This window comes from Paramormyrops kingsleyae, chromosome 10 (genome assembly GCF_048594095.1).
Source record: "Paramormyrops kingsleyae isolate MSU_618 chromosome 10, PKINGS_0.4, whole genome shotgun sequence".
Taxonomy (NCBI): Eukaryota; Metazoa; Chordata; class Actinopteri; order Osteoglossiformes; family Mormyridae; genus Paramormyrops; species Paramormyrops kingsleyae.
This window is the reverse complement of record NC_132806.1, coordinates 31,673,608-31,688,182: the sequence shown is the minus strand read 5'-3', so window position 1 is coordinate 31,688,182 and position 14,575 is coordinate 31,673,608. Positions and strand designations below refer to the sequence as shown.

The 14,575-nt window shown below is 40.2% G+C and overlaps 1 protein-coding gene across 1 annotated transcript in view; it reads left to right on the top strand.

Moving 5' to 3' along the window:
- Positions 1-1,486: 1,486 nt before the first annotated feature.
- Positions 1,487-14,575, top strand: part of ctnna1 (catenin (cadherin-associated protein), alpha 1) — a 62,794-nt gene continuing 49,705 nt past the window's right edge. The window contains exons 1-6 of the mRNA XM_023819526.2: positions 1,487-1,842; positions 4,337-4,456; positions 4,650-4,845; positions 6,831-6,997; positions 7,935-8,054; positions 9,231-9,491. Coding sequence (XP_023675294.1) covers positions 4,352-4,456; positions 4,650-4,845; positions 6,831-6,997; positions 7,935-8,054; positions 9,231-9,491 — 849 coding nt within the window. The 5' untranslated portion in view covers positions 1,487-1,842; positions 4,337-4,351. The remainder of the gene's footprint in view (positions 1,843-4,336; positions 4,457-4,649; positions 4,846-6,830; positions 6,998-7,934; positions 8,055-9,230; positions 9,492-14,575) is intronic.

Genomic DNA, 14,575 nt, shown 5'->3' with positions numbered 1-14,575 from the left:
CAAATGTTTGTGTGTAACAAACTACAGACGAAGGTCATTGGTAGAAGCACAGGGTCAGTAACTGGGCTCTATCTTGTGCATTCTTCAGATACGAGGGGCTAAAAATACAAAACACTATAATACAATCATCATGACAATGAACATGCCATCAGCAAGCCTGAAGACCCATAATTATTAATTACACAGTAATATAGACTATTTGACAAGCACAGTGTGCATTTTAAGGGAGGATAAGAAAACAACACATTAACAAAACATTTAAAGATTCAATTTTCATTTCAATATAATGATATAATATATAATTACATTTAATTTCCCTCTTCAAATACACAGATGGAGAATGCTTGTTAACTGCACTGAAAAGCAGATACATTACAAGTCTCAAAATTTGATCTAGCAAAAAATGCTTATTTCAAACAAATTCAGGATACACTGGAAAATAAATCATATTCTAAAGTGGTTTCTAAAGTTCTTGTCTTTGAAGATAATCCTGAGAATCTGCAGATCCTTTCGTATATTTTACTATTACAAAAGCCTTAAGCAATATCGAAGAAATGTCATAATCTGAAACTTACACGAGATGCACTGGCCATTTACAGTGCTACTTAAGGTCAAAAATAGTCCGTACGCAAAGTATTATACTTCCTTTGTAATGTACTTCCTTTACATTAGTTCTGTATCATAGTTACATAACCCGAATTGCCTTGGAAAAAATAAAAACATATATATAACTGGACAAAATAGGATATTGAATGTTATGTAAGTTGCTTTGTATAAAAGCATGTACAAAAATAATGCATGCCTCTTCAAAGCAGCATACAACGATTACCTTATCTTTCTAACTACTTGACCTACCTCCTTGCATAACCATAATGACATTCATGCCACACCTTCTGTTTCCTGCACACCAAGCCAAGGTTGTGCTTCTTGTAACAAGGCGTATACTTTCGTAGGACATCAGCCTAGAATATCTGTAGGCAAAACAAGTGAAGTCCACATACATACCGAGGGTAGGACTCCAACACTGAATGTGATAAACTTACATAAAATTAAGTAAAGATAAATTTAACACATTCATCTCTCTTGGAGTCCCTTTCATAAAGGAATATTTAACAGACCAGAATGTATTACATTTTAGTGTAATTCTTTTTCTCATCAACTTACCGAATCTAAGGGCATTTACATTAATTTAGTTGCATTTGTTGTGGATTTTCTTTAGTCTAAACTCAATATAAAGAGACTAATTCATTTTCAGTGTAAATGTGTCAGCCATTTTAAAGAATTTTTTTGCAAGCGATCGAGCAGGTATGTAGTTCAGTGTGACGTAATTAGTATGAAACTTGCTTTTTCTCACATTTGAGGAATCTCAACTCGCAATAAAATGCAAATGGGGAAGGCATGAGCGCGCAGGAGTGTCACCTTGGCGACTAGCCCGCACAGGTCTGGTGTTACCGGGAAGCCACGCCTCGACACACCTGATGCGTGTGCGCGCGCCGGACGGCCCCGTATTGTTCTGTTCCGCTCGGTTCCTGTTTGCTGGCCGTTCCGGGAAGCGGCTGCGCCTCCCTCCGCTACACGCAGAAAATACTTACGTTAACTAATGCGCATAACCGCCGAAAGTTCTTTTTTTTTTACTCCAGACACTTTTTAACACTCTGTTACCGTCGAGGATTTAGTTTTGGACCTGTTTGTGAGTCTGTGGTATTTGTGTGTTCTCGGCTGTTGATATCTGAACTGGGATAAAAGGGGGGGATAAAGGGAAAGGAAAACTTTGACGGAATTTGTCATTCCACCATTTTGAGGCGTCCGCCCTTTCCAAGTTTCTCACCCGTTTTGTGTTCGGTAAGTTTGTCCATTCCGTATGTTTTTAATCATGTTACTGAAATGAATTATAACTAAGTAATTAGGCATTTTTTGGTTAATAGATAGGTAGTGGTTGGAAAACACTCGATAGTTTTGGTGCACTATTTGTGAGGTACAGAGGGACTAAGGAGTTTTCTAACCCGACTTAAATTGTATTGTTTTTTATCTGTTGTTTGGCGTTATTGGCAATAATGTGGTTTTCTGCGTTATGCCTAAGTAGACACAGTGAGTGAAAACAGTTTGTCTTATTAATTAAGCTGGGATAGCTGTACTGTGCAGTTGTTTGTGGCGTTTTCTCGGGCGTATCGAATTTTTGCTGGACTTTTGTCTAAGTTGGATAGTTTTCTTTTCTTAATTATATAAGTAGAACTAAAAGCGAATTTGATTGTTCATTTGGTGGACCTTAAATTTTAGTTTGGTTATTAAATGGCCGTGTAGCTGGAGTTTAAAACGTGTTTCATGCATAATTTGTGCGTTTGTTTGTAGTGGGGAGATCAGGTTTCCCTACTTTCTAGAAAGCTGGTTAATCCTAATAATTGGGCAACTGTGGATTTCGCAATTTGTGTTGTGGGTGTGGGGTTAAATCCTGGCTAACGTATCTCAAAATCTTTCGTTATGAAAGCGAGCAGTTGAGTGCGACTGCGGAAATAGTATTAAAACGTTTTAGAGAGAAACTGTCCTACACAGTAAACGGAACGTCCACGTGCCTTACACGGCTATATGTAAATGTGTGTAAAGTGTACAAACTGGAGGTGTGGGTTATAATAGTTTTTGTAAGTTTTAAATATGAAAAACTGGTTAAGATTCGTTCTTCTGCGTAAAGTGTTCATTTACATGCGGGTGTGGCCCGCAGGCGTGGGATCGGCCTTCGCTGCTTCGACACGTATGAGTGTAGAAGCGAGATTTGTTTTTTTGTATTAAGATATTCAGAAACTTGGATCTTTTAAATTACTTATCACCTATTAATGGTGACGTAGGTGTCTGCCCTTCCTCTTATGTTGATAGAGCTAATCCTGTTAAGGGGTCGAGCATGTGTCATAGTTGGAAAGGCTGACCTCACTCTGGTTTTCCTGCTTGCATTTATTCATTAGGGGAGGAGTAAACAGCATTGATTCCTGTTCCGTCTGACCGTACTTTTATGGGCGTTTTTGGATTTGTATTATAGTTGTGTATAGCTCAGTTTAAATCGAGAATGCTTATCGGCCTGTTACGGCCGCCTTTTAAAGTTATTTTGTGACACGTGATGCCTGTTATCACTGCAGTGTTTAATATGTAAATTCGGAATAACTAATCTTGAAATGACTAAATGGGTATTTTGGCATTTTATGGATGTCCTTTTGACATCCATATGACTCTTAAACCTGCTTAGAGTAATTGGCCATGCTTTTTCTTAAGGCAGTTTAAATCATAGTGGTATTTTATTTGGGCCTGAATACATTATGGAAAATGAGTTGTCTCACAGCTGATGTCCAGCAGTTTAGGAATATTTAGTGTGACTATAAATGATTCAATAATAGTTGCATCTTGGTCGTCAGACATTTCTCTGAATAACACCCCCCACCCCCAGTAACCCATTAACATGTTAAAAGTTAGCTTTACAGGCAGTTTTGAAATGTAGCATTCATTTTGGCTAGACTCTAGCAAAATAGATGTCCTGTCATACCACAGATGAGTTATCTCAGTCGGGAATAGCGACAGCTGTACAACCTTCCAGGGTTTGCTGATTTCTTTGGGGTAGTCAGTGCCTGACTGAAAATGGGTAGTAAACCAGTAGTCAGGTTTAACACACAAAAGAGCAAAAACACTGCCTTACGTACAACCCAATTTCCAAAAAAAACTTGGGACGCTGGGTAAATATTTGTTATATGACAAATATGCTCATATTGCTGGCATCGAATTCAAATTGACCATATATCGTGATTCAAAATTTCTCAGTTTTAACATTTAATCTCAGTTTTGAGATTCTCACATTTTTGTTCTCAATTTTGTATTCAATTAAACATGGGTTTATATGATTTGCAAATCATTACTGTTTCTATTTTGTAGAGTGACCCAACTTTTTTGGAACCAGTTGTAGTTAATTTCTGAAAATGTTAGTTACCATTTTTAATTTTAATGCATTTTCCCCTCTGACAATTACATTCTCAGAGCTTACGTCAGGTTATGCAAGTCATGTACAACTATTTATTCAGCATTCTGCTGGTTTCGGTTTTTGACGTGTCTTAACTTGAATTCCCCTCCCATGCAGCCTTTCAGCTGTAGCTGTTTTCTGAGTATGTTGGATTCCTCTGGGATTTTTATTCTCTATAATATCAGTCTGACCATACATGCATTAACACAAGGCTAAACTGGTTGTTTTCTTTATTATATTAATAAGCTATAATAAACTCGATTTAATGTTCATATCCAGCAGAAATATGAAGTCAAGTGTTATCTTCAGTGAAAGGTAATAAACAATTTTCATTTTCCTTAGAATCGGCGTGAAAGAATGACAAGCATTAACACACCCAATATTAATTTCAAATGGGATCCAAAAAGCTTGGAGATCCGCACATTGGCTGTGGAGAGACTCCTTGAGCCCTTGGTTACTCAGGTAAGAGTTGTCTTTAATATTTGCCCAGTTCTCTGTGCATCACTTTTATAAACAAATTATAGCAAAGAACTGAAATTCTTTTATAGTCTTTTTAATTGAATTTCAGTTCCATTCTCCTTATTTTATTAGTGGTATGCTTCAGTACCAAGTTCTTGGGTTTGTGTTTTATTTTTAAAATTTAATTGTTCACTAGGTCACCACACTGGTGAACACCAGCAACAAAGGACCATCCAATAAGAAGAAGGGTCGCTCCAAGAAGGCGCACGTCCTTGCTGCTTCAGTAGAAACAGCCACGCTGAATTTCCTTGAAAAAGGAGACAAGATTGCAAAGGAGAGCCAGTTTCTCAAGGATGAGCTTACTGAAGCAGTGGAAGATGTGCGCAAACAAGGTAACTGCAGGTCATTGTGGCAATAGTTTTAACTATCATCAGTGTGTGTGGTACACAGATCAATTAAATAGGCCATCACTCTTAATTATGCTTATTGGCAGTAGAAGTGCCTAGATTTGAAGGTTTATTCAGATTGTTTGGAAATAATGCTTTTGTTTAAGGAATATTTGGGTATTTTGGTGACCTTACTAAGCCGTTCTCTCCTTCCGCTGTACCTAGTGTCTGTGTAAGGGTCGGCTTATGGGTGCATTACTCTTTCTTTCCTATTAAATGGTGCAGCTAATGCCTGATGCATTATTCTTCCTGTAAATGTAAAGAATTTCTGCATGTTCTGCCTGGCACATTTGTGGCGCATGTGTTAAGACTACTGAGGAAGCTGTCTGCCACATTGAAAAGTGTCATATCTCAGCCTATTGCATAGCTGCCTCCCTGGAAGGTCTTGTTTTCTTAACCACTGTCTTATCTGTATGATGTGCTATGCGACCTGTGCTGCCTGTGGTTCCCCCCCCCCTCCCCCTACACCTTTCTTGAAATCCCTCTTATGAGTGGTTGCAAGTAGCTGACAGGCTGTACTGGAATGTCTGATTGATTCTGGCACACTTTTGTCTGGCTGGAATTCAAAGACTGGTGTATGAGAGTGGGCTGTGCAGTGGCTGTGCAGCCATGTGTGGTTGGACTGATAATGCTGCCATTGAGTTTTGCTAAACCTCTTCCAGAATGAATGAGTCTCTCCGCACCCAGCTGTGGTTTAACAGCTGTGTATAATCAGCATACTAAATATAGTTGTAGTGTAATATGTGAGGTTGTTTCTAATATACTTTAAATTCTGGTTTTTAAATGATCAATGTAAATGCTTGCATTTCAGCATAAATTGTAGGTTTTATATTTCCTATAACTCAAATGTTTGCATTCAATTGCTTTGATTTTTTTTTTTCCTGTGCTTTACTGGATTTGACAGGTTTTCTCCTTTTCTCACACGTAGTGACAGTTTTAAAATGACCTGTTAATTTGCTGGCGTTTGTTTATTAGGCTGCTTTTATTCTTTCACTAAATGAACTCACTGCTTATATCTTAGAAAGCAGTGAAAACTTGTCATTTGCCTGGAGGTATTACACAGCAGGAGATGAATTCCTGTTTGAGGGACTTGGGGACATTGTGGAATGTCCATCCCTTCCTGAGTTTCCTTTGTGTTATCGTGCGCACTAAGGTCTTGAGTAGGCTTTAGTGAAACGTGCAGGCTGCAATCTTCTCCAGCCAGGCATTCTAATGTGTTCCGGCTGTTACTCATTCCAGGCCTGTTCACGTCTATAATTGTCTTTTGCAGTTAACTTGCTGCCTGTCCTCACTGTACTTTTGTGCCTTTGGACAGCTGCTATCAGAGGAACATTCTTGTGTACTGAATTTCCTTTGCTTAAGTCCAGCCTGAGAATGGGCTCTTTTGGAGGGGAAAAAAAATGAAATGAACTTTCAGCATAACGTTGGTTCAGTGAGGGCAAATAAAGCGTCAAATCTAGTGTCTGAGTAATGTTTTTCCCTGCATGTCTCTGACAATAAGCTTATAATACAAAGGCCATAAGATGCTTTTTCCATCGCTGCCTGCTTGCAATGAAATTTTCCTACCAGCTCCACTCAGATTGATGGAACTGATGTATATTTAGGCCCTTGTGGTGGGTAATTTGATTTCGTACTCTTAGTTGGTGTTGCATTTGTTAGCTTTTTAATTTAAAATGTGACAACCGTTGTAAGTGTTTGGTAGTGCACCGCTGCATTCGTCACCCATAGTTAGCACACTCTCCAGGGAGGTGTAGCACTAATTGGCAGAGCAAAGCACATGTTATGCTGTCTAAAATGACATGGTTCTGTGACACGATTTTTCAGCTTTTACGGCTTAGATTTTGATAGTGTGCCCTTCATTAGAATTATAACTTTGCATGTCAGTCTCCTAAATTGGTATATTGAGTCATAGTGCTCCCGTTTGTCTGCAGGGGAGTCGATGAAGACTGCCTCTGGAGAGTTTGCTGAAGACCCTTGCTCCTCTGTGAAGCGGGGGAACATGGTGCGGGCCGCTCGGGCCCTGCTCTCCGCCGTCACTCACCTGCTGGTTTTGGCCGACATGGCTGATGTCTACAAGCTACTGGTGCAACTCAAACTGGTAGGAGAACAGCAAACTTTGCCCTAACAAGCTTTCCTGTATGTCAGTGTTTGTCATCTTTAGCCATCTCTTCATTGCTGGTACTGTCTCAAGGCTTTTTTTTTTTCCCCTTTTTTTTTGGGAGGACCTCTGATGTGAAATCGGATACAGCTTTGGCAATTTTTTGCTCCCAGCTCACAGAAAAGGGCAAAACTGTCAGTCTGTCATTCCTCAGGAAACTTTGCTTTATTTAGGGTGTTCACTAGCCAGTTGTCTACTTGTGATAGGTTGTGTGTGTACATACACACATTCATGCCTTTTTTCCCCTCTGGATTTTGACTAATTAGAATAGTATCACCTGATGTTAAGTTAGGCATCTTGTTGATGGTTTGGTTTTTATTCCACTCTTGCATTTCTTGCAGCATTCTTTGCACTAGCACACTTATTGTACAGTTGTCAACCAAGCAAGCATACCAGCTAAACTGCATAACATTCTCTCTTCCTAGCTGTATTTTTATCTACTGCCTGTGTGTTGAGCTGTCATGTAAGTTTACTGGAAAGTCATTGACTACTGGAGTGTGTGTGTATTGGGGGTTATACTTGGCCGATCAAACAGATTTTGATTTCTGTGAGTATGACAGTGTTGGTTCTTCAATTCTCACTTTGGCTCACTGATATGTTTCTCTAATTTTGATTTTTTTTTTTTTTTTTTTTGCTTTTGTCCAAGCCACTGGGTGTATTGAGGTGCAGTTTTAGGACAAATTCTGATTTTCATGAAAGGTCGATGAATTGAGCAATTGTGTGTCAGCTGCAGTTAGTCATGTCAGGACAAATGGGGAACTGTGCAATTTACTGCTAATATCCGCATAGTATGTTGCATGAAAAATGCTTTCAGAGGGATTTTGGAGTATTGGGCAGGAGTCCAGTTATGTTAAAGAAGCTCTTCCTTTTTTTGTAGGTGGAGGAGAACCTGGCAAAGGTCCGCAATGCAGGCACTGAGCAGGATCTTGGCATTTACTATAAAGCTCTGAAGCCTGAAGTGGATAAACTGAATGCAATGGCAGGCAAGAGACAGCAGGTATGGTCTTACTGAGGTGGATGGGTAGCTTCAAACATGGGGAGCCTGCCACATGAAAAGCTACCTGTGGGCACTACTGCACTGTCTTCCCAGGACTCCTGGGATTTGTCTCACACCCCCCGGTTCTCAGATCTGGATTGCTCATGCTTGTATGCCATTACACTCTCCTGGTCCCTCTTCAGAAATAAGCCTCTTACTGTAACAGGTCTAACCAGATCCTGTAACGGAAAATGAGATTTGGGCATCGGGGTTTGCTGCAGTTGACAGCGATGTTACATTTCATAAAACGGCTTTGTGACAACACATCACTGAGCGTCACACCAGTAACCTGTGGCAGGTCAAAGGAGATCCCCCCCCCCCCCCCTCCCCAACGTAGAGCTGCTTCAAACACATGCATCAGGTTGCTTATTGGGGGAGGGGTAGTGTTTCTCTGTCCTAGGTACTTGTTTACAAGTGGCATACAGGCAAATCTTTTAATTACATCTCCAGTCAATACAGTACTACTTTACCGTTTAAACTTCTGTGATTTCCCTTCCTGATTGATTTCCAATGCATTTCCAATAATGCGATTTATGAATATTAAGGTATTTACACTTGCTTTCTGTAGAGTATTTGGCTGCTGGGGAAGTGGACGATATCAGGTTCCTGCTTGTATGTCAAACATCTGACAAATCTCAGCTGATGTTTTCATCCCTTTGATTGTCTTCGATACACATTCAGCCAGGCTGAGTGAATTGGAGGCCTGCTTTGTAGACCCCTGTTGGGAGATGTCTGTGTTGCTAATATCGTGCGGATATTATGAATTATTGGGCAAAGCTTTTGGCAGAAAGTAATATGCATAACTGACAGCTGCTTTGCTCCCTTAGTCAAATGATTAAAAAGAGCAGCTAGGAACAGGGCCACTCACACAAAGAAATAGGCCAAATAACCTTTGAGTAAATGGCTCCTATTTTGCTTATCTTGTTTCTGCAGTGAAATGAATGTTTTATGGTTTGTTTTGAATCAGGCTGCAGAGGATAATTTGTATCCTTTGATTTATTATTGTAATTGTTTCCGAATATGAACTTTGAATCATTCCTTATCTGGTACATCTTACCTAATGTAGGCAGGTTGGTTGGATGCTGTTAGGCATGAATGACATAAAATAGGATTTTTTTTTTCTTTTTTCTGGAACAGGAGCTGAAGGACGTCCACCACAAGGACCAGATGGCGGCAGCGCGCGGAGTGCTACAGCGCAACATCCCCATGCTGTACACGGCTTCACGTGCCTGTTTGCAGCATCCCGACGTGGCTGCCTACAAGGCCAACCGTGACCTCATCTATAGGCAGCTCCAGAGTGCCGTCTCTGGCATCTCCAACGCCGCCCAGGCCGCCGAATACTCCGCGAATCAGCAGGCAGGGGGAGGAGAGCTGGCCCACGCCCTCAACAACTTTGATGTAAGTAATCCTGGTTTGGGTGTCTTGAATTTCGTCGTTTTCAATCAAGCCTAACATTCAGATGTGTTGAGTTTTTGAGCTTTTCTTTTTTGAAATGCCTGACACTTCGTAGTCTGTGCAAAATGGTTTTTACAGAAAGGTGGGAAGAACGCACTGCTCGCGTGCCAGCAAATGAGGCAATGTGTTTGTGCTATTGGTAATGGGTGATGTTCAGTCAATACATTTCATAAACGTTACTGCTCATCTTTAACAGCTGAATACAGTGAGGTTTCCCTGTATAAATACAGGTGTGCTTTTTAAGTGTAAGCAGCCTTAGTTTTACAGAGTAGTCTGAATTCTTTTCCTTGAAGCTCTCCTAAACTCTGTGCAACATTCTTCAGTGTCACTGGGGTTATAATTATGCAGTGGAGGGATTCCTCTTCAAAGCTCCTCTGATGTTTAAGGAATGGAACAGATGAGCAGTCTAGGCCCTTAGAGCCCCTAGTGGCTTGTCGTTATGCTTAGCCCCTTTTTGCAGTCTTCATAATTCCGTTTTGAGTATATTTGGATGCTTTTGAATTAATGCAGAGTTTAATTGCAAGCACGAAGCATGTGTGCTAGCGGTTTCATTGTGAATCACTGTTTGCTTTTCTCCTTCCAGTCTTACTCTACAATTATTCTGATGATTCCTGAATGAGGAATCTTTATGAATCTTTCAAGTGTGTCTTGTATGCCTCCTGTGTAATGTTTGAAGCGGAAAGCTGTGAAATTATCCATCAAGCTGAGCTTCTTTCATTCCTCAGTCCTTGCCGCAAACCGGGCCTTAACATCTCAAGATCATTTGAGTTCTTTTTTTTTTTTTTTTTACGATTGCAATTTTTATTATTAGCCATGATATCTGGTGTTAAATTAGTAATGGTAATTGTTAATGCAATTTTAGACATGATATTTAAGTCTGCACTGTGTTTTTACAGAGATTAAGGAGAAGCCTTCTAAGTTTTCAAAATTACTTTTGGCCGTTGTATTAAAATTAGGGTTTGATTCAGGCTTAGCATGTTCTAGTGAACCCGGCCTTTTTAACTGAATGTTCTCTCCCTCCTCGTTACTGCTACTTGCTGAGGGAAATGGAACATGGCTGATCATTGTGGCATTTTTCCTTTTGAAAAGTGGTAGTGCTAGCAGGGTATAGATCAGTGTTTCCCAATCCAGTCCTCGGGAACCCCCAGACACCCACTGCCGGGGGCTCGGAGGGAGCAAAAACGTGAGAAACCCTGGTATAGATGATGGATGGATGGCATCTGGTACTATTAGTGTATGGGGATTTGTAGTTAAACTTTTTCATCCAGGCTTAGTGAATTTCCATCTGATTCTCTGAATCTAGCTTTAATTTGATGACTTGATGGATTTGGAGTAGGTGTGTGGGACTTCTGTGTCAAATTTACTTGAGTATGTAAGTATAAAGTTTCACAGTACAGAGAGGATGTGAAAAATGACACGTTGCTGGGAGGTCTGTCAAAAAACAGACAAAAATGTGGAAAGGGTGAAAATGCTGGTCATATCTGCCCAGTGTTGGACAGTCGTGCTGGTAGCAGGCTAGTTGAATGTAATGCTTTTATGGAAAGGGGAAGCAGACACATGGCTATGCTTGATGTGCTGTAGACTGACACTGGGTCCCAATGAGAGAGTGCCCTCCAGCTCAGTCTTACTTCAAATGTCAGCTGCTAAGTGGGGAAATCATTCAGTCAAGAAGCAAGAAAAATTAGTGCTCTTGAACTAAGCTTGATGAAGCAGAAATGGTCCATATTTAATCCATTTCGGATAATTCAACAAGATGCCTAAGCATAAAGATGATTCAGATGCTCTGTGTTTTACTGGTGGTGGTATTTGAACACAACTTTAAAAATGCTTTAATATATAAAATTTCATTCATTTCTGCTTGAGAGTGCTTAACACCTTAGTCATAGCAGTCTGCGTGTCTTGCTTTCCGGTGACTGTGCAGACGTGAGATTTTTTTCTGGATCGTTTCCTGGTTCCCAATTTCAAGCCGATAGAACTTTGAATGAGTCATCGTTCAGTTTCCCTGGAAACATGACGTACAAGCAAAGAATGCCAGACGAGATAAAGCTAATGAAGTGTGAGCGGGGTGGCTTTTTATTTTTTATTTTAAATATAAAACTGTTGAATTGGTTAGCCTTTTACCTGGTGTGTGGAAACATCAGAGGATTTTCAAGTTTGAATTTGGTTGCTTGTAGCGAGAGAACACTTCATGTCTGCACGCCCCCATTGCATGTTACAATTGTATATAAGTGCTTGTGGGGGCTATGAAAAGAAGAACCTGGGTCTGTTTTTGATGGTATGAAAGTTGATGAATCTCGACCGATTTGGGCTTGACACTTGTCTGAAAGTGCATTTTGGAATAGGTGTTAATCTTTTTAACCCTTTTTTTTCTGTTCTAACTCACCCATAATAAACATTAGTTAAAAGCCTCATTGTATTCAGCATGTTAGTTGCGTGTTTTGGCTTTTGTGTGTGGTATATCCTTTACTGACATGCTGTTAGGTGTATTTAGCATAATTGCTCAAGTAAATTGCTAACAATGAAGTGAACCCTCCAACCTAAAAAATATTGGAACCCTTTTTAAATAGTTTGGACAGTAAAGGGTCAAAGAGTTGTTAGTGTCCTCTGAACTGGGTGGAGCTGGAGACATGGCTTCATGCATCTCAGATGAGACCGTGGTTGAAGGTGTCTCCTATGTGTGCCGGCCCTTTAAGAGCACAGCCTTCATTATTCACCATGGAGTACTGTATAGATTCCCCCACCGCCCCCCACTACCGCTTCCAAGGTCTCTGTCCTATGTCCTTTTAAGGTTTATTCAATCTACCAGCCTGTTCCACCTTTATTACACTCTCCACCCTCCCCACCAAACTGCAGAGAGGAACAGCACAACAGTGTGGGAAGTCATCTTTGGGAAGTCATCAACCTTTTTTTGTGAACAAAATGCAAAGTGGCTTTGTGCGGTGGCAGGTGGTGTTTTTGCAGTAGCGTAATTTTAAATGGCTGATCTTTTGAATAAGTGGAAAATATGAGGACGGCACTAGCTGCTGCTGTTTCGGCCTGTTTAATGGCCTTCTGAGTTAGTGTCAATGCACTGGCAGAGTAATTTGCTGTCCGCTATCTTCCATTTGCTATTTTGTAGTGAATTCTCTTAGGATTGGGAGACTTCATAGATTGAATGATGAATTTAATGAAAACTGTCATCCAGATAATTATATGTGGGCTATTAAAAGCAATTGTCTCCTGTTAATGTCAAGTTGGGATTATTTTGGTCAAATAGTCTTCTAGTACCATTCTGCTCGCTGTCCCAAGGCCAACCAAGCAATCAGTCTGGATATCTGTTGTAAGAGTCTCTTATCAAACTGCAGTTTAGAGGTTAATTCCCCATTGCTGTAACGCCGTTCACTTTATCTGACCACTTCTCATGTCGCTGGATTTGCTGTATTTTTCATTTTTTGAGTCTTAAACCTTTTTTTTTTTTTATTTAAAAAAAAATGTTTTATTGATGAAAAGAATATACTTTTCAGTATTCTTAGTCCCATAGCTTCCTAAAGTGGCATGAGTTTTGTACAAATTTAAGCTAAGAATGTCACCACCCGAAATTCATGAGCTGAATTTAATGCATTAATTCCTCCCCCCCCCCCCCCCCCCCCCCCTCTTTATCTTAATAGGCGTTTTATAGCACAGGAACTTTTTTCTGGAAACGGAACCTTTTTCCAGAACCAGGGACTTTTGTGTTCAAACCGTAGGGACTTGGCCTGATTTTGTAGTTCCTCAGAGGCAATTCCAGAACCTCTTTTAGTACCTAGTTTAGTCTAGGTACTTTTCGTTTGAACAGGAACTACTAGAGAGGCTATCAGTGATCCCCTGCCTATCGCGGAAGTTAAGTTCCAGACCCATCAGCGATAGGTGAAAATCCGCCATATAGAAAGATCATATAAATATTTTTAAGTAGTTTAAGCCTTAACTCGCAGGGCTTAAAACAAAACAAAAAGTTTGCTCACAACAATTGGACCACAAGCAAGGTACGCCATAGGCAAAGAACTGACCCGTTGGGAAAATCTGCGATATAGCGGGGGTGCCATAGCTGAACCGCGATATAGCGGGGGATCACTTTACAGCAATAGCTTGCTGACTGGTTGGTCTTGGAAGTTGCATGGAAGTACAGAAAAAGAGATGCAGCGGAGCAAAAATTGAAATTGTGTTCGTGCCCCAGTTACATTTAATACTTTGTATTTGCACCTGAGTATAATAATGAACCTCTGGGACATTATACATCTCGGAAGCCTGTACATACTAGTTTCTTGTAATCAGAATTTCCTGTTCTAGTGTTTGATTTTTTTTTTCTAGCAGTGTTGTTGGTGTTTAGGAGCTCCTTATGGATGTAAGTCCACCCAACAAAGTATAATTTCCTACATTTGCGGAGTTTGTCATAGCCTGGCCTTGGAATTCATTTTCAGTACTTGGGCAGCTGCTATAGAAAAGTAAGGGATCAGGAGTTATTAAACTCTTTTCATAAAGTCACTGTCTGTTCTGGATGGCTGCTTGACTGATAAGCTTTTCATAACCTCGTGCACACTCATGTTTTTAAATTGCTTGCTCCCTGTAATGTTGGCTGCTGCCCCCCCCCCCCCCCCCAATGCTAAGGTCTATGCCTTATTCCATGCTAAGTCTAAAATTAACATACAGCTAATGGGTTTTCTTAAGTAATCCAATGTGCAGAGCAAATCTGAATCTCAAATGGGTCAAGCTGCAGCACTGAACATGGAACTAAGTTTTTTTTTTTTTTTTTTTTATGGTGATTATATCCTAATGTTTCTTAGATTGTCACGTTGCTGGTGTTTGCTGCATCTTTGTTTTAAATATACAGTTACCTTCATGTCGAGTTCAAATGTATCGTTTGCATTTATCGGCTATTTCCTAATCTTTCTTGATAAACCTGAATTGAAACAAAGTAAAATCTAGAATTCAGTTGCTTGCCTGCACACCTGCCAAACAAGTCAGTCTGTAAAGTTACTGCTGGCAGCAGTAAATGCAGTGTTCCTCCAGCT